This window comes from Mesoplodon bidens, assembly GCF_964165515.1.
Source record: "Mesoplodon bidens genome assembly, chromosome: X".
Lineage (NCBI taxonomy): Eukaryota > Metazoa > Chordata > Mammalia > Artiodactyla > Ziphiidae > Mesoplodon > Mesoplodon bidens.
The window spans coordinates 108,443,300-108,462,717 of NC_138163.1; the positions used below are offsets into that span (position 1 = coordinate 108,443,300).

The following is a 19,418-nucleotide window of genomic DNA, read 5'->3' on the forward strand; positions in this document are numbered from 1 at the left end:
TTTTCTTAAGTGCTATATTAGGAGTGAGTTGCTCTATGTTGTGAACATGCATGTTTACAGCCATCTCTAAATCATATTTGTGAATCATGTTATTGCAATCAAAATAAATTTAAGGATTATTGTTACTAAAGTATATGCTAACTGTTAATGCCTAATCATCTTCACTAAATATTGGCCTTGTACAAAAAATCAAGTTTCTACCTGAGACGAATGGAAATTTAGTTGCATATTTCACTACTACAAATAAGCCACAGGCCATTACTACATGTCTATATTTTGTTACATACTAATCCTGTAATAATGGACAGTAATATTTGCTTTTTGCATTCTAATGACCAGAGAGGTCATTTTCTGGTTGTTAAGGAGAGAATTAGGCCATTACGTTTTAATGCATTTAGTCATTAACACATTTCTGCCTTTACACACGGTGTTTTTGTTTGCTTGGTTTTGTGTGTCTGTTTCCCTTTAAGGTTCTATGCTTTCATATCTAGGTTGACTGATTCAATATTTTTCCATTTTTATGAAATTTACTGACACAAAAAAAGATAATCTTCAAATCAAGATAGAACTGGGCTTTCCCTCCCTAACTAGTAAATCTAACCTGCTGATCTCTCTTGCAGTTAATGGTATCACCTTCCTTAGAGTTGCTTACTATCAGAAGTACACTTGACTCGCCTTTCTCCCTTCTCTCTCCTTATTCAATCTTCATCAAATGCAGCTGTGATAGACATTATGCTACATCAACCATTTTCCTTTTCAGGAATGAAGGACTTATTTCTGTTGCTACTAGGAATAATGCTGGAAAATGACTATTTGGTCAAGCCCTCTTTAGGCATGGCACCTTGAGTGAAAAAAAAAAAAAAAAAAAAAGCCTCACCCAAGGTCAAACCTCCTTCCACATGTAGTCCACTTTTAATGACTGATCAGCACAGCAGCATAAAGGCCCAGTCCCCTTATCCTAACTTGGGACAAGTCCAGAGGACCATCCCAGATTCAGAGGCCCCAGTGAGTTGACTAAAAGCCTTCATTCCACCTGTCCGGAAACTCAACTTTTCCCTCCGGTCAGTATGTTTTCTTACCTTTTCCTTTCACAAGTGTTGATCACAACACATTCCCTAATAAATGTCCTATAAGCTAATCTCCCATCTCAGAGTCTGATTCCCTGGAAACCCAAGCTGCTACAGCATCATTTTCCATTGTTACTTTTCTTGAAACTTCACTTCTGTTTTTTTTAACCCACTAGCACTGGCTTAGTTTGGTCTGCCCTTAATGTTCATTTAAGTGGTCAACCTTAACTTTTTGTTCCATGGCCAAAGAGGCATTCAAATTTAAACCTCCACATAGGTATGCCTGAAACATGATTGTAGTTCACTGCAGGCTCCTGTGATAATTCCAGTTCCATCCATTTCTCAAAATTTCTACCTACCAATCAATATGCCATGACACCTACTTTAGTATATGCCACATATGACTCAGTCCCCTCTGCAGACAGTTCGCATTCACACCAGTGGTTTGCTATGACTCTTCCAGTGGGAATTCACTGCCAGGGGAATCTGCCCTAAGAACAAACTTTAATCATTGAGGGAAAGGAGGTAGACGATGTTTACCCCAATTTCTTTACCCTTCAGCCTGACAATTCTCTCAGAAAGTTCCCAGTGAGGTTCCCCAGGTCTCAGCAGTAATCTGATATCTAGCTCATTTTCTGACTTTTTCCCTTCAGCATCTTACTTCCCCATTTGGTCAGTGTGCTTCCTGTGATCACCTCTCAAAAAAACTACTTGCAATTAAACTCTTTTCTCAGGGTCTGCTTTTGGGAGAAGAGGCACAAACTAATACTGAGAACTAATCAACCAGAATATTGCTAAAGGCCCCTAAACGATCTCTCAGATCTATCCACCCTCTCTTGTACCTCCTATCCATTTTATATGTTACCTCCAGACTTTTCTTTCTAAAACTCAGTTGACTCATGCCTCTCAGAAATTTTCAATGGCTCCAACTGCAGTAAGAAGTAAAACACAACTCTGTCCAGCAAAGTCTGCCTGGTTTTCTAACTGTATATCACTCTGCATTGGCTACCACAAACACACACTCCAGACACACCCCTCTATTCATTATTTACAGAAAGTAACTTCTCTGTGTTTTCAATAAGGTTGTTTCCTCTGCTAGAATGCGCTCCCCACCATAACGGCTGATAAATCCCAGTTCATCCTTTAAGGTCCAGATCAAACCCATTATCTCCTAAGATGCCCTCTTGGACTCCCACTGTTAGGGTTAACGTTTCCCAATATCATGCTCTGCAGTGCCATGTTTAAACTCGTGGTACATCAGTGTGTACCTTGTACTGAGATGACTTATGGATATCTATTTCTACCACCAGATATGAATTCCTAGGAAGTAGGAGCCATATGAGATCTATCTTTTATCCAGTGGTAATATTTGAAATAATTACCAAACCTATATTCCAGCTCTGACCAGTCAGGAAGGACACTGGATCCAAGTCCTGAGGCATGTGTTAACACTTTATTTGTTGCTGAATTGTTGGGAAGTCCGGGTGGGGGGGCAAAGGGAGGGGCTGTGGTGGCTAGAGATCAAAAGTTACACCTAAGTGGAGCTCAAACAATTGAGTATTTGCCAACATATGAGGAAAAGCATCTGTGAAAACATTTTAACAAACAGAGCATAATTGGTTAAAGATCAGCTTTGTTTATAACTACTATACTTATCAAGACTTTCCAAATTATAGGCCTTTTGTAAATAATTGTTTATATAACTAAGGACAGAACTGAAAATGTGCACCAAGTTTTTTCTTTTTAAGATGGGTGATATACACATGCACATTGACATACTTCTTTAACCAGCACAAATAGGAATGTTCTCATATATGTATGAAAATTTTAGTCTAGTTTTCTTTATATTACAACAGACTAACAACTGTTCAGAAGCAATTACATTTACACTGCTTAAAATATTGTAGCAGCCTTCCAACAGTAATATCAATAAAAATGGAGTTTACCTTCTTTACAGGCTCAGCCTGTCCAAATCATAATGGCAACATTAATTCAAATTTAAAGGACTGCCCTGGGAAGAACAATCACGAACATGTCTTGCAAATATTTTTCAAAATTATGAAGCCTGCAAAAGCTCTTGTGTAGCCAGCAATATTTCCCAATTCATCCTCACCTAACGATGTATCCTGAGTTGCCTTTAAGTTCCCCAAATTTCTTCTAAAGTCCTTCAAATCAGCATGCTAAGAGTCCTTATCTGATCAGTGAAAATACGTTTTGAAATTTTATGGTCTCAGAAATGCTGCCAAAATCAACAAAAATGACTATACAAAGGAAAGATATATTAAATCTGATTATTTAATTCTTCTTAGCTCCCTTTCTATAACTTTAAGAGTCTGATTCATGGATCAGCAGCTCCGTTTTGCTTAAAGGAGTCATAAACACTCCCAATTCAACAATGTTCTACCGTTTCAAGTTCCTCTTATGTTCCTTCTCACACATAGCAGACCTCACTGCCTTTTATAGAACAGGAAACTCAGATTTATTACTTACATAAAAAATAATAATAGCAATTCTGAATCACTTGCTACTCTTTACAAAAGACTAGTTAAAATTCCAGAACTAAGGAAAATTAGGATTGTCATTTGACGATTAAAATGAAAACTGAAATTTACATTTCTATCCTGTGAATTACATTAAAAATGGCAAAAAATATGCTACTTTATTGAAATGCCTGGAATAGGCTCACTCTAGTTCAAAATCTACCTATCACATGGAGAATTGTTAATGGACTCTGTAAAGCCAAATGTCTGAAAAGTGACGGGAAGATTTCACAAGATGCTAACAGCTATGACTATGGTGACATTATTTTTTTTTAATTTTTTAGTTTTTCAGTACGCGGGCATCTCACTGTTGTGGCCTCTCCCATTGTGGAGCACAGGCTCCAGACGTGCAGGCTCAGCGGCCATGGCTCACAGGCCCAGCCGCTTCGCGGCATGTGGGATCTTCCCAGACCGGGCACGAACCCGTGTCCCCTGCATTGGCAGGCGGACTCTCAACCACTGCGTCACCAGGGAAGCCCCTATGGTGACATTTGAGGTCAAGCCAACTAGAAGTAGAGAGTGGGGATAGGTGGGTTGGCTATTCACCCGTAGCATATTCTATTACAGTGGTAGTAACTGGATCACTGTGGTTGCCATTCTGAAATTTCCCTTCTGCTTGTTAACAGCGCTGGCATTCAGCCTACTCTCTATGTACTTTCTTATTTGGAGCAGCTCTCTACAGCTCCTATGCTAGGTACAGACCTTTTCCTAAAACATTCTTTGTTGAGGCAAGCAAGGATGAGGGGCTACTACTTCCAGGCAGTACAAGATTGCTACTGGCTGTATGCTTTCTACATTTTTAAACTGTATCCATTTACCAACATTTTAATAATTTCCTCAGCAGGATCTAACCACCATGGGACACTGAATTCTCTCCCGAATAGAACAATTATTCCTTTGATGAATTACAGTCCCTCAGTTCTTCCCTGTTAGTCTTCTACACCTCTCACCTCCTCTCTCATCAAAAGCTTTGTAGGAATACCCCTCACTCCCATTCCCAAGCAAGCAATTCTTTTCAGGGACCATCAGGCAATTTGCATAAATGAATGTTTTACTAGGGAGAAACGAAGAAAACTTCACATATACCAAAGCCTTTAACCTATTTTTCATGTTCAATTAAGTATATGTACATGTTTTTATAATACTTAGTCCTATAAGGAGATATTCTCATAGGACGCTGTCTGGCTCATAAATTGATATAACTATTTGAAAGTGTTTACCACAATTTTAAATGTAAATGGCTTAACTAAATATTTCTACTTCTAGGAATTTGTCCCACAAATAAATTTTAAAAAATGGACAAGAGAGTATAGCACTATAGACATAAAATGTATGCCCCAAAGCTCTGATTATTTAGAAAGGTAATGACTGAAATGGAAAACTAAATTTCCCTCTGGGTTATTTATTAGAAAGGGGAAATTTAAGTTACTTTTTAATTTATTCTCATCACGCATCTTTCCCAGTATGGTAGTTAATAACATTTCATTAACAATTTTGTTACCTTTGAATATACCACGTTTCCAAGGGCATACGTGTAGAATATAGGGAATTGCATTATCAGGGTCTATGGTGATGTGTGGGTTTCCCCACACCATCAGAAGATCTGAGGACACCTAAAAAAGAGAATTCAAAAACAGGAATTATATAATGTCAACATTTCCATGAAATTAGTATAATAAGCTAAAGCACAGGCAAAGCTGAAATTTAACTTAAATACTTCCATTAAAACTGTTCACTTTTAAATGAAAAGCAAACCAGAAAAATGATACATACAGCAGAAGAAAAATCTGAGACATATGAAAAAATAGAACAAAAGAACAATGTTTATTTTCTGTTGCTACTTGTAGCAAGATCACTGATGCTTAGACAATCAGACTAGCTTTTATAGGCCATGCAGAATTTTATTTATGTAATTTGATGTACAAAAGATAAACCATTTCAATGAATTTCTACATCAATATTACTACAGCATATAAATAATATTTAAGCAGCATTTGGCCACAACTCTTGTTGGCTAGATTCAACTTTCACCTTAGTGAGTACTTTCATCTTGCTGCCCCCCCACCACTCACCACTGCCCAGGCAAACACTAATCTACTTTGTCCCTCTATAGATGTGCCTATCTTGAACAATTAATAAAAAAGAAATCATACAGTATGTGGTCTTTCGTGACTAGCTTTTTTTCACTTAGCATAATGTTTTCAAGGTTCATCTATGTTGTGGTGTTTATCAGTACATCACTTTTTTTTATTGACGAATGGTATTAAATTGTATAACAACCACATTTTGTGTATCCATTCATAAGTTGATGGAAATTTGGGGTGTTTTCATTTTTGTCTATTATGAATAATGCAGCTATGAAAACATGTACAAGTTTTTGAGTAGACACAGATTTTCTTTTCTTATGGACATACATCTTGGTGTGGAATTGCTGGGACATATGATAACCAGATGTTTAAGCTTTTAAATTACTGCTTTCCAAAACTCTTTTCCAAAATGGCTGCACCATTTTTCTTTCCCACCAGCAATGAATGATGGTTCCTGTTTCTCTACAGCTTTTCTCAAAGTTTTTGTCTGTCATTTCTATGATAGCCATCCTAATGAGTGTGAAGTGGTATCTCACTGTGATTTTGATTTGCATTTCCTTAAGGATTAATAATGTTGAGTAACTTTTCATGTGCTTATTGTTCATTTGCATATCCTTTTTGGGGACTCTTTTCAAACTCTTCACACATTTAAAAAACTGTGTTACTTGTCATTTTATTATTAAATTGTAAGAGATGTTTATATATTCTAGAAACAAGGCCCTTATCAGATATTGGGCATGTGGATATTTTCTCTCATTCTGTGGGCTGTTTTTGTACTTTCTTCAAGGTATCATTTGCAGCACAAACATTTCAACTTTGAATTTGTTTATTGTTTTGCCACACCAATGTCATACCTAAAAAAATAATTGCCGAACCCAAGGTCATGAAGATTTTACTTGTATGTTTTCTTCTATGATTTTTATAGTTTTAGCTACTAAATTTTAGTCTATGATCCTTTTTGAGTTTACTTTTGCACATGGTATGAGTTAAGGGGTCCAAATTCATTTTTTTGTACGTGACTATAAAGTTGTCTCAGCATGATTTTTAAAAAAGACTATTTTGTCTCACTGAATTCTCTTAGCAACCTTGTCAAAAATCGATTAACCATTATTATAAAGGTTAGTTTCTGCACATTCTATTCTATTCCATTCATCTACATGTCTACCTGATGCCAATACATTTTCTTTAATATTATAGCTTTGCATTTAAGGGTTTGTAGTAAGTTTTAAAATGAAAAAGTGTGAGTCATCTACTTTCTTTCTTATTGCACAGGATTGCTTTGGCTCTTCTGTGTCCCTTGCATTTCTACAAGAATTTCAGGATTACCTTGTAAGATTCTGCAAAAAAGTCAGTTAGGATTTTGATATTGTGTTCAATTTGTATATCAATTTTTTTTTTTTTTTTTTTTTTTTTTTTTTTTTTGCGGTACACGGGCCTTTCACTGTTGTGGCCTCTCCCATTGTGGAGCACAGGCTCCGGACGCGCAGGCTCAGCAGCCATGGCTCACGGGTCCAGCCGCTCCGCGGCATGTGGGATCTTCCCGGACCGGGGCACGAACCTGCGTCCCCTGCATCGGCAGGCAGATTCCCAACCACTGCGCCACCAGGGAAGCCCTCAATTTTTTTTAGTTTTGCCATCATAACAATATTAAGTCTTCTGACCCATGAGCAAGTGATGTCTTTCTATTTATTTAGAATTTCTTTAATATCCTTCAATAATGTTTTGTAGTTTTCAATGTATAAATCTTGACCTACTTTTGTCAAACTTGTTCCTAAGCATTTTGTTCTTTTTGATACTATTATAAATGATTACTAATTTCATTTTGTATCACTAGTGTATAGAAATGATTAATTTTTGTATATTCATCTCATATCCAGCAAATCTTCTGAACTCATTTATTAGTTTTGATAGTATATTTAGTGGATTCTGTATAATTTTCTATTTATAAGATCATATCTGTAAATACAGATTGTATGATTTCTCCCTTTTCACTGTGCATGCCTTTATTTCTTGTTCTTAACTAACTGCACTAGCTACTACCCTCTAGTACAATGTTGAATAGAAGTGGCAAGGGTGGAAAATCCTTGTCTTGCTCCTGACCACAGGGAAAGTTATTCAATGTTTTACCATTAAGTATGATGTTAGTTGTGGGATTTTAGCATGTTTCAAGTACACATGGAATATTTTCCAGGGTAGACCATGTCTTAGGACATAAAAGAAGCCTCAATAAATTTAAAACGGCTGGAATCATATACAGTATGTTTCTGACAACAACAGAATTAAATTAGAAATCAAAAATGGAAAGAAATTTGGGAAATCCTTAAATAGGTAGAATTTAAAATAGCATAGTCCTAAATAAACAATATGTCAAAGAAGAAATCCCAAGGGAAATTAGAAAATATTTTGAGCCCATATAGTGAATGTTTCCCTTTTTTATTGTACTTTTCAGCTGTAGAATTTATCTTTTTATAATTTCTATATATTAATACTTACTGATACTCTTTATTGAAACTTTTCATTAATTCTTCAGATACCATTTCTTTTAGTTCATTGAACATATTTACAAAAGTTTTATTATAAACTCTGTCCAGTAATCCTACATGTGGGCCCCTTCAGAGACAACTTCTAGTGACTGCTTATTTTCTTGTATATGGGCCATACTCTCCTGTTTCTTTATTTCCTTTTTCTTTGTCTCATAATTTTTGTTGTTGAAAAATATACATTTTATATAAGATAATGTAGCCATTTTTTTTTTTTTTTTTGCGGTATGCGGGCCTCTCACTGTTGTGGCCTCTCCCGTTGTGGAGCACAGGCTCCGTACACGCAGGCTCAGCGGCCATGGCTCACGGGCCTAGCCGCTCCGCCGCATGTGGGATCTTCCCGGACCGGGGCACGAACCCGTGTCCCCTGCATCGGCAGGCGGACTCTCAACCACTGCGCCACCAGGGAAGCCCTATGTAGCCATTTTTGAAATCAGATCACTACCTCCCCATAGTTTATGTTGTTCTTGTTTTTGTTGCTTTGTTCTTTGTTGATTTAGTGATTTTTCTGGATGAACTCTGTAAATTCTGCATTCACTGTAGTGTTTGTCCAGTAAATAGCTTAGTGGTCAGTAATACAAGCATACTAGCATTATTGTGCTTTGCTTTACTGCATTTTCTTTTTTTTTTTTCTTTTACAAACTGAAAGTTTGTGGTAACTCTGCATCGTGCAAGTCTATAAGTGCCATTTTTCCAATAGCATTTGTTCACTTTGTCACACTTTGATAATATTTGGAATATTTCAAACTTTTTCATCATTTTTATATTTATTATGGTGATCAGTGATCTTTGATGTTATTATTGTAATTGCTTTGGCATTTTTTAGCAATAAAGTATTTTTTAATGAAGGTATGTACATTGTTCTTTTTAGACATAATGCTACTGTGTACTTAAACTACAGTATAGTGTAAACATAAACATAACTTTTATATGAACTGGGAAACAAAAATTCGTGTGACTTGCTTTACTGTGATATTTGCTTTATTGTGGTGGTGGTCTGGAACCCAAACCAAATATCTCCAAGGTATGCCTGTAGTTTGTCACAGGTTTCTTTACATGTCTGAAACAATAAATCTTTTACCCTTTGTCAAGGAGCATTGCATACATATTGTGGCATACCTTCATCACTCAGGTAGTTTACAACTCTACCTTAGCCTTAGCTTCCAGCTCACACAGCACCTCTCCATCAGCCAGAGATGAAAATACTGGCACCCTCTCTGCCTTCCCTGGGCAAGCGCACCACTCCGCACGTGTACGTGGCTGGCTTGTTCCCCAGGGATATGTCAGAGTTTTAAAATCCCCTATGGACATCTTATTCCCCAGATCTTCCTTTCAAGTTTTTAGCCAAACTCTAGCTGGCCACAACTGTTACTGCAGCCTCAGGCAACTGCAATGTAAAGCTACTGAATATTTTTGGCAAATGTCCTGAGGATAGGGCCTTTCCATCTGAGCAAGATATGAAACGAGTCAAAAGATGACAACACCTTGCTCGTGGGGTGGGGTGTTGCTAGAGAGCTACAAGAAAGGTCAAGTTAGTTGTGACAATGTACTGGGGATGGGAATTGTGAGGAGAGCCATACTCAGTCTGCCTCTTCCTTTGTTTGCAAGGTTACAGTTTTCATAGCTACTGTGATTGCAAGATTGCAGAGCTGAGGAGAGAGGGATAGAAATGGGTCAAGTCAAAATGTCACAAATCACCCTGCTCTTACCAGGATTCAGAGTTTTTCTTGAGTAAATACTCCTCAGATTGTTTGAAATCTTTGTTTAATTTCAAGATTTAAAAGTTTTCATTTTGACAATTTTTGTTAGTGTTTTTATTGCTTTTAAGGAGGAACAGATTTATGAAACTCCTTGCTCCACCATTTTGGAAGTCCCAGGTCTCCTGTTTTCTTTATTGCACAACTATTTCCTCCTCCTTGGTCACTTTGATAAAATGCCATAGTATTTTACCTGTATCTCAATTATATTCTCTGATTTTTTTATATTCTCTTTCCTGTTAGGGAAGTCTCAACCTTCTATTGCAAACTATTCTTGTAGCAATGAGATTAAATATATGTTAAAAGGCTTTTTTTAAAAAAAACACAGCATCATAAAAATCAATACTAACAGCAATGAAAAATAGAACAAGGAAAAGACATGAAAAGAATATAGTGAGTCTGAGTTGTTAGCAGACTGTCAAAGTGGAGGTGTACAGCAAGCAGTCAAAAATGAGGGGCTGAAGCTAATACATCTTGAGTAAAAGTATGAATTTGGCATTTGTACCTAGTTGATAGTTTGAAGCCAAAAAACTGCCAAGTGGGATGTTGTACAGACTAAGAATGCTTTAGAAGGTGGAAACTTGAAAAGAAATGAGAAGCCTAGAGGAATAAAAGGACCAGATAAGTAACAATCCAGAAATGGCATGGAGATTAGGAATATAGAATGATGTAAAATAAAGGGTGAAGAGTGTTAAGAAGGCAGACAGACAGTGCCAAACAATATAGGAGTTTTGAGGCAGATAACTTGGGAAAAGAACTGATTTTTCTTGACCAAAAGTTATGGGTGATCTTTGTGGCAGAAGTTTCAACAGAGTAGAGGAGATACAAATGGACCACCATGAAATAAGAAGTGATCATGTAAATACTGCTTTTTCAAGAAGTTTAGCAATCACAGAAAATATAGAGGGTAATAGCTGAAGGGCTATTGTTAGAGACAAGTTTTATCTTATAATGGAAAATCTTTGAGAATATTTATAGATTAAGAAAAATAATCCAACGATGAGGAAGGTATTGAAAGAGAGAGAAAGAGAGAAAGAGGTGGGGGGGAAAGAATGAGAATCAGCCTTGAGTGCACAGAGGCCAACTTCATTTTACACATTGAAGAATGAAGATGGAGAATCAGAAGCATTTCAGTAGTCTCAAAGGAAGTGCAAGATGAATCCTGACACTATAAAGCAAAGTTTCTCAGTCTAGCCTTTCTCCTTAGCAGCACCTCAGTTGTTTCTCAATAGAATTTCCATTGAAATACCAGCAATAAACTAAATATTATGAATGAAAAGAAAGGGCAAATTGGTAATGTTCATTAGTACATGCTGATTAAAAATAATGGGGATTTTCAAATTAAGAAAAGTGATACTTTATTCATAATATCTCTAGGGACAAATGTTTCTTCGGTCTTAAACATGTTTCTGTTCCTTTATAATTGTTGATGCTATTTAAATATAGAAATATAGAAGAACTGGAATACATGAACAGTATTATTAATATCTTAATGAAATGACATTTAATTAATTTAATATGTAGTATCTTTAATTACAGAAAGGGCCTCACTGAAAACTTACACTCTAAAGGTAAAATTAACCAGATTCTTCAGTTTTATTTGTGTATTGAAACCACAGAAATATAGACTTTGATTATTATTTCCTGTAAGTACAATTCTGTTATGAATAGAATTCCACTTCTACATTTAATTAGAGAAATATAGTTAATATAGCATAATTACTATTTTTAAAGGCCTACATTTTTAAAAAATGCATTCATTCTGAAGAATAAAAATTTTAAAAACCTACAGACATCACCTCTGCCATAATAACAAAATGAAATAACCAATGTTAAGGAATTAAGCAACTTTTTCTTTAACCTGTTTTCATCAAACTCATAAGACAGGATTTCTTGCTCACCAGAAAATTCTGGAAGGGGAAAGGGAGTGGTGGAAAAATGATTTTTTTCCTTAGTTATAGCAAGTGCAAGTAGTCATGCTCTTTTCTTTTCTTTTCTTCCTTCTTTCCCTCGTTCCTTCCTTTCTTCCTTCCATTTGAAAAGCCATCCATTATGTTTGTATCCGTTCATTAAACAAATCTTCCTTGAAAAACTATTATGTGCTTGATACTATGATTTATGCTAAGTACAAAAGTATGGATACGAGGGGCATGCCCCTTTTCTCACAGTTCATAATCTGGTGGAGAAGAATAATCTGGTGGAGAACAGGTAATAGCAATAGGATGTAATGTACATGATGGTGGGAAAAGTAAAATAAAATGCCGTGGAAGCACATGAAAGGCATCTAATCCAGGTTTATGGGGATGTAGAAGGAGTCTTGGAAAAGTGGCATCTAAGCTTTGTCATAAAGAATGAAAAGGAGTTAGACATACACAGAGAAGTGGAAGATAGGGAATTGGATAGAGATTTCCAGGCAGTAGTAAAAGGAAATACTATATACAAATGGCCTAAGTGTGGCTGGAGCCAGGAGTGCTAAGAGAGAAAGCTGAGCAGATAGGCTTTTGAAACACGTGAAAGCCACTTCAGGGAGCCTGGACTCAATCCTGAAGGCAAGAGATGACAGTGAAGAGTTTTAGCAGGGGAGTGAGAAGATGAGATTTTCATTCATAATATTCACTCTATTTGCAATCCAGTAAGGAAAGAAGAAGAAAATCAAAGCATATTTTTCAAGATTACCAAAAAAAGCAGAAGACAAACCCAGAGAATTTCTAAACTTCTGATGTACCCTCTAAAACTAGATTCAGGCATCTATGGATAGATATTTGAAGCTTCTTTGAGGATTCTATTGGGCACATAATTTGTAGATAAATATGGGAGTGGGGAGTAGAAAAATTTATTTTCAGATTTGCTTAAACAAATCAAGTGAGGAGGGCCAAGTACAAAACCTCATAAAAAATAAAGATGTAAATAATTATGCATTTCTTCACATTCCCACTATTATTCACACTGGTAAATGATAGGACACACTTTTGAAATTTCATGCTTGCAGATATCACATTACAATTTTAAAAGCTGTTTAAAAGTTTTTTAAAAAATATCTTTCATTGTCATGTACAATTTCTTCAAGTGAAAATACACATGACTCAAATAAGTAAATTTTAATGTGTTTTATGATTATATACTAATATTTAGATATAAAACTTGTTTGGTGCTAATTCAACTTTATAATCGAAATGGCATTTTAAAAGCTGTTGGACTAGCAGAAAGGAGAATTCTAACCATCTCCTTATGTCACACTGCTTCACCTAGTTAAGTAAAATTAAATGTTTTTAAATATATAATTCAATATACTCCTTCTGAAAACACTTTCATACCAAAAAAAAAAAAACCCCAAATCTTACCTTAAATGTTAGGATGCTTGTTGTATAATTGGGCACCATTATGGGTTTATTTGTTATCTCCCCCACTTGACAGTCTACGGTGATGTGTTCCAAGGCCAGCGGTCTTTTTCCAATCACTTTTATGTCAAAGATATGCTCCATACCATCTACTTCATTTTGTAGAGTAAGTTTGCCCTGTGACAAGTCAGCCAAATTTCAGCTCTATAGGAGTGACAGATGGATGCCAACAATCTCTTCTATTTTAGTAATCTTGAATCTGATCAATGAAATGAGCTTTCAAGGAGGTGCCAGTCATTAGCTTTTCCAGTTTATATATAAATACTTCTACTGAACGAATAAAGATGAATTTCCTGTGAAAAGCTCTTCATTTCTTTTCATTTTCTCTAAGTGACAGTTTAATAGGCATTCTCATACATAGCAATTATATGCCTGTTTACATCCTTGTCAAAGAAATATGACTTAAGAAAATATTTTCTGAAGTACAAACTTCCTTACTGAATACAAAAAGCAATGATTTTACTTTGTTAAACATATTATGTAAAAATAATCTAGACATAAATATTGACAGCCTATGACATTGTGACTTTCAGAATATTTATCCCTCAAGTTACAACATTTATTAAAGTTTCAAGCAGAGTGAACACTAATGATCAAATTCATAGAAAATATAACTTTTCTTTTTTTTTAATTTTTTAGTTTAATTTTATTTATTTTTTTATACAGCAGGTTTTTATTAGTTACCCATTTCATACGTATTAGTGTATATATGTCAACCCCAACCAATTTCCCAATTCATCACACCACCACCCCACCTCCGCCAGAAAATATAACTTTTCTGCAAGAAAATTTATCACAAATTATATATGTTAACATCACACATTGGTTTATTGACATGTTAAAGCTAGGGGAAAAAATCAATGAGTTCATACCATAATCTCACATTCCAAAATAGGTTTGAATGTGAGAGGATAATTCACAGTCTCACTTGGTCCAACATGTAAAACGGGAGGTCCATAAAACCACTCTCCTTCTATAGTAACTTGACATTTCCATTCATTCTTTGTTTTATTATTCTAAAGCATGAAAATAAAGACAGAAAAATATCAGAGAGATAGAAAAATATCAGTGTAAAAAATTCAAAATTCCTTACAATTACATTACCTTCCTTGATGCTATTATCACCCACGAATAGCCAAGCTACAGCCAATCACTGTTCTTAGTGCCTATAAGCCCATCTTAATCAAGTATTCAGATCACAACTGAATCTGGAGCAGAGTGATCTGAGAGATCATGACTCTGCTTGGTTTGATGATAGGTTAAGGAAGTTAGAATTAATTTTTTAAGCAAAGAGATCCAGCAGGAGTGATTAATCAGGTGAGTAATATGATAACATTTATATTCGGGAATAAAACTGTGACATCAATATGGAGAAACAAATGGCCACACATAATGCAATTAGGAATCGGTAAGAGTTCAGATGAAAGGTCTGAAGGACTTTAATTGAGACAGTGGCAGTGGGAATGAAGAAAAGTACGAAAAAAAAAAAGTCTGTGCTTACTGTTGGAATACGCTGGGTAAGGGCTTCAAATGCTGGTGTTGCAAAATCAAATCTGGCCTCCGGACGTTCTTCATTTACCACACCTTCAATGCAATAGACACGCACATCATACCTTGATGTCAACAAGATTTTACAAGGGTAGCGTCCAGGACTGAGAGGAACAAATCGTAAAGGAACTGGAACAGATCCATCTGTAACTAACAAAACAATTAAAAAGTGGTTTAATCATTTCTGATGCTATAAATCCTAAGATTCATTTTCAGGTAAAGCAATATTTTATTTTTTTGGATTTAACTGTATTATATAATCCAGAAGAGACTAGGTTATAGCAAGGTAACACAGTACCCCTCAGTCTCCTGGGCATTACAAGCAAGTTTATTTTTTATTAATGACAGAATATATCCTGCATAGGTCAGAGGAAGGTCTGCTCCATAAAGCCACTGAGGGACCCAGGCACACCACTCCTCCTTCGTTTACAGGTCAGGGAAGAGTAACTGAAAGTTTGCTCAAGGGCTTTTTAGTGCTCAGCCCAAAGTTAACACACATCACAGTTAACTGGTCAGACCCAACCACAGGGTTCTATCTCAGCTGACAGGGGCTGAGAACTGAGAGATATATGGAATATTTGGCAAGCATTATTACCTGCCACATTTCTATGACATAGAAATGCTCTGTCCCATAGCAATCAAAATAAGTTGCAACTTGACCAGCAGATAGAAATAATTTTTCATAGTTAATAACCAAGGGAAGCCAAAAGAGGCATGTCCAATGAATACTTCTCATATCACCTTGTTATACCATATACCTTAAGTTAATAGCTAATATCATTTCTTATGGTGGGCAGGCTGTCTATGCTGGTCCTTTCCTTCCAAGCAATACTACTTTTTCTCTGAAGGTCACCATTTTCTTATTCTCCAGGAAATGAGAAAATAGTTATAAAAATCTCTCAACCCTAAAGGAGGATGCAGTATAATACTATAATACAAATTTCACTGCTAAAGCCAAAGTATTTAAGTTACAGATGAGAAACAAGTGCTAAAAAATGTTCAGAAGCCTAATTCTGTGCAAGGAAATTCTCCAAAACCAAGAAGACAAATCAAGCTTATCAACCAATGGACAAGTATTATGATACTACTGGCTATAATTTTACTTCACTCACATTTAACACCTCAAATGTTAAAAATGGCAAACTTGTTTTCAAATACACTGAAGTCTATATGCCAAGAAGACCAGTCATTCTTGCAAGAACATTAACTGTTATAAATCATTTTCAAAACATATTGAAGATGTATATGTATGTGTTATATGTTCTGTGTTACATATTTTAAAAATATATTCATCATATATTATATAGAATGTATTACGTGTTGTATATATCATATATTATGTATAATGTCGTAGTTATATGTTAAAAAACACTGACAGTGGATCACACTTGAAATCTATATTACATCTAACCAAAGTCCAAGATTCTCAGCTGGTCTAAGGAGGAAACAAAGGCTGTCAGAATGTTGGAATTTTTATTCCATCCTTTTCAAGTACAAATCTAATTTTAGAATAAAATTTTTTTTCTTGTCAAAAAGGACTCCAGGCACATTTTATCATCTGTTGTTCACTGATTACTTTCATTCTGAGAAAAGCATTTGAATTGTGGCAACATCATTAGAATAAAACAGGTGAGATAATTATTTGATTAAAATTTGTTGCTTTATTATCAGAAAGGAAGAAACCACATTTCTCTCTTGTATGAACAGATTGAAATGAAAATACTTAGATTAGGTAATTTAAATAAAATTAAACTGCTTAGAATATGAAATTTAATCAACTTAACAGTAATTTTTTTAACATCTTTATTGGAGTATAATTGCTTTACAACAGTAATTATTATTTTCATCATCGATAAAGAATAACTAGCCATTTCACGGTAAACAATAATTGAAATGCAGAAGCTCAAGTATAAAGCTTCTATCGAAAGCTTTATGTTATACACTATTTCCTTTTCCCTAAAAATATGCACTTCCTATTGACACTGAGTCTGAAAGTGAAAGCCAAGGACATTCTTCAGTGTACATTTTCCAACTCATGAAATGTTCATGAGCAAAGACGCTAAGAAGTAAGCCATGCAAGCCCCTCTCCCTTACAAGTCCAAACAGAAATTCATCATAATAGTGGAATTCATGGAAATTATGGTTTTGTTGAAGATATATTGATAAAACAATATTTCTTTTTCTTAAACATCTGAAATAATTTAATTAATTCATGCTAGAAAAAAAGAGTTGGAATATTATCATATATTACCAACATGAAGCTACTTGTGGATTAAGGTATTCATCACACAGTATCCTCATCACCTTAGATGTAAAATAGCAGAGGTAGAGACTTTTCATATTTAGAAACTTGGAAATTTTCCTGGCCACACTGTGCCACCTTAACATCATTCTCCTTTAAGGACACGTTTTCCCAAAGTCTTTTCCAATTCTGCTCTGTAGCAGATGTTATCCATGCCCTGCCATGTCTCCTTGGCATTTAATCCTCCCTGCAGGCCAGTGGCTTTATGGAAAACAGCTACTTTCTCCTTGAGGCCTTCCTCTAGTCATAGGAAGGTGCTTAACCCTCACATGGATCAGGCCAGAAGTGACAGTTAATGCCTGCAGTTGCAGTCCTTGACAAATAATGTATCAAACTGGTGGAAAAATAACCCAGCTTCTTTACCCTTGGGTTGGAATAACTCTGAGGTGAACTCTACACCAACTCACAGAGATTCCCCAGTGCAACTGAGCCCAAATTGCTCACAGTGGCAACTGCTCATGAACACTCCCTGAATTGGCTTCCTCTCTTTGCTGTCTCTCACTCTCTCACACTTCTACCTATGGTTCCTGAGATCACTTCTCAAACTACTTGCTCTCAAGACCTGCTCTCAGGGTCTGCTGTTGGGGATCCCCAACCTAACACATACCCTTAGACCAAGGAAAGAGAGCTTGCTGTCCTGGGCCTCATGCTTTCTAGAGCCTTACTCTGAATCTCCTGTCATTGTCTCTCTGCATATGCAAGGAGGACATGGGCCCACTGGGACAGGCCTATGTTGAGCCCAGCTCCATCCTTGTTCCACGTTCATGGGATGTCACAATTCACAATCCAAAGTGCTTTGATCCCATTTCCAGTGCCTGCACAGAACTCTTCCCTATGTCAGTCCTCCTGCTGGAAGACTCTTAGAATTGAAGAATTCTAAGTTAGAACAGCCACCTCTAACTAAGAGGTGGCTATTAAGGGGAAGATGTCAACCAAGATTAATTATGTGGGCTGAGGTACCTACAAATTTGTACACAAGCCCTCTTACAATACATGTTAGATGTGAAGGAAAAAAAGAGAATGGGGTGGGCACATGCCCAGGGCCCAGCTATCCTGTGTTTTCATGTTCTAGTGCAAAACTCTGAGGAGGCCAAGAATTCTACATTCAAATTTGGTCTTCTAGGTTGGTATAAAGCTTTATTTCTCAAGGCGGAATAACAGACCATATTCTATTTAAAAATTTGTTAGTTTGATTTACCACTTTTAAAATTTAGATATATGGTATATGGGCTTCCCTTTGTACTTTTGACCTGGGCATTACAAATGTCAGGGACAATCTGGACCTGTCCCTTCCATCCTTACTCTACTAGATGTAGTTCACCTGGGGCCTTTTCTTTACAGGTGATCCTAGTAACTATGGGAGTTGCTAGGGTTCTGTAATTAAAGATAACCAAAGATACGTAAATTTACCAGATTATAGTTACTAAAGAAAATAAAGGAACATAAACAGAGAATCTCTCTAATGAAAAAATACTTAATTTTATATAACTTTAGCTACTGGAAGAAGTGAGTGTGACCTATCATTTTTAAAATAACCCATAAAAATGGGCATCCAGCACATATGATCTAACAATCCAACTCCTGCGTATATATCTGGAGAAAACTCTAATTCGATACATGCACCCCAATGTTCATAGCAGCACTACTTACAACAGCCAAGACATGAAAGCAACCTAACTGTCCATCGACAGATGAATGGATAAAGAAGATGTAGTATAGGTATACAATGGAATACTACTCAGCCATAAAAAAGAATGAACTAATGCCATTTGCAGCAACATGGATGGACCTAGAGATTATCATACTTAGTGAAGTAAGTCAGAGAAAGACAAATATCAAATGATATCACTTATATGTGGACTCTAAAAAAAATGATACAAGTGAACTTATTTATAAAACATAAACAGACTCACAGACATAGAAAACAAACGTCTGGTTACCAAAAGGGAAATGTGGGGGAGGGATAAATTAGGAGTTTGGGATTAGCAGATACAAACTACTATACATAAAATAGATAAGCAACAAGGTCCTACTGTATAGCACAGGGAATTATATTCAGTATCTTGTAATAAACTATAATGGAAAAGAATATGAAAAAGAATATATATATATAAAATATATATATATATATATATATATATATATATAACGAATCACTTTGCTGTACACCTGAAACTAA

At 35.8% G+C, this 19,418-nt stretch overlaps 1 protein-coding gene across 1 annotated transcript in view; it reads right to left on the reverse strand.

Annotated features, from left to right (window-relative positions):
• CFAP47 (cilia and flagella associated protein 47) overlaps positions 1-19,418 on the reverse strand; it is a gene marked incomplete at both ends in the record, with an annotated part of 276,077 nt that overhangs the window by 119,401 nt on the left and 137,258 nt on the right. The window contains 5 exon segments of the mRNA XM_081223108.1: positions 5,109-5,220; positions 13,333-13,506; positions 14,262-14,405; positions 14,891-15,087; positions 18,561-18,613. Of these exon segments, the coding sequence (XP_081079234.1) occupies positions 5,109-5,220; positions 13,333-13,506; positions 14,262-14,405; positions 14,891-15,087; positions 18,561-18,613 (680 nt within the window).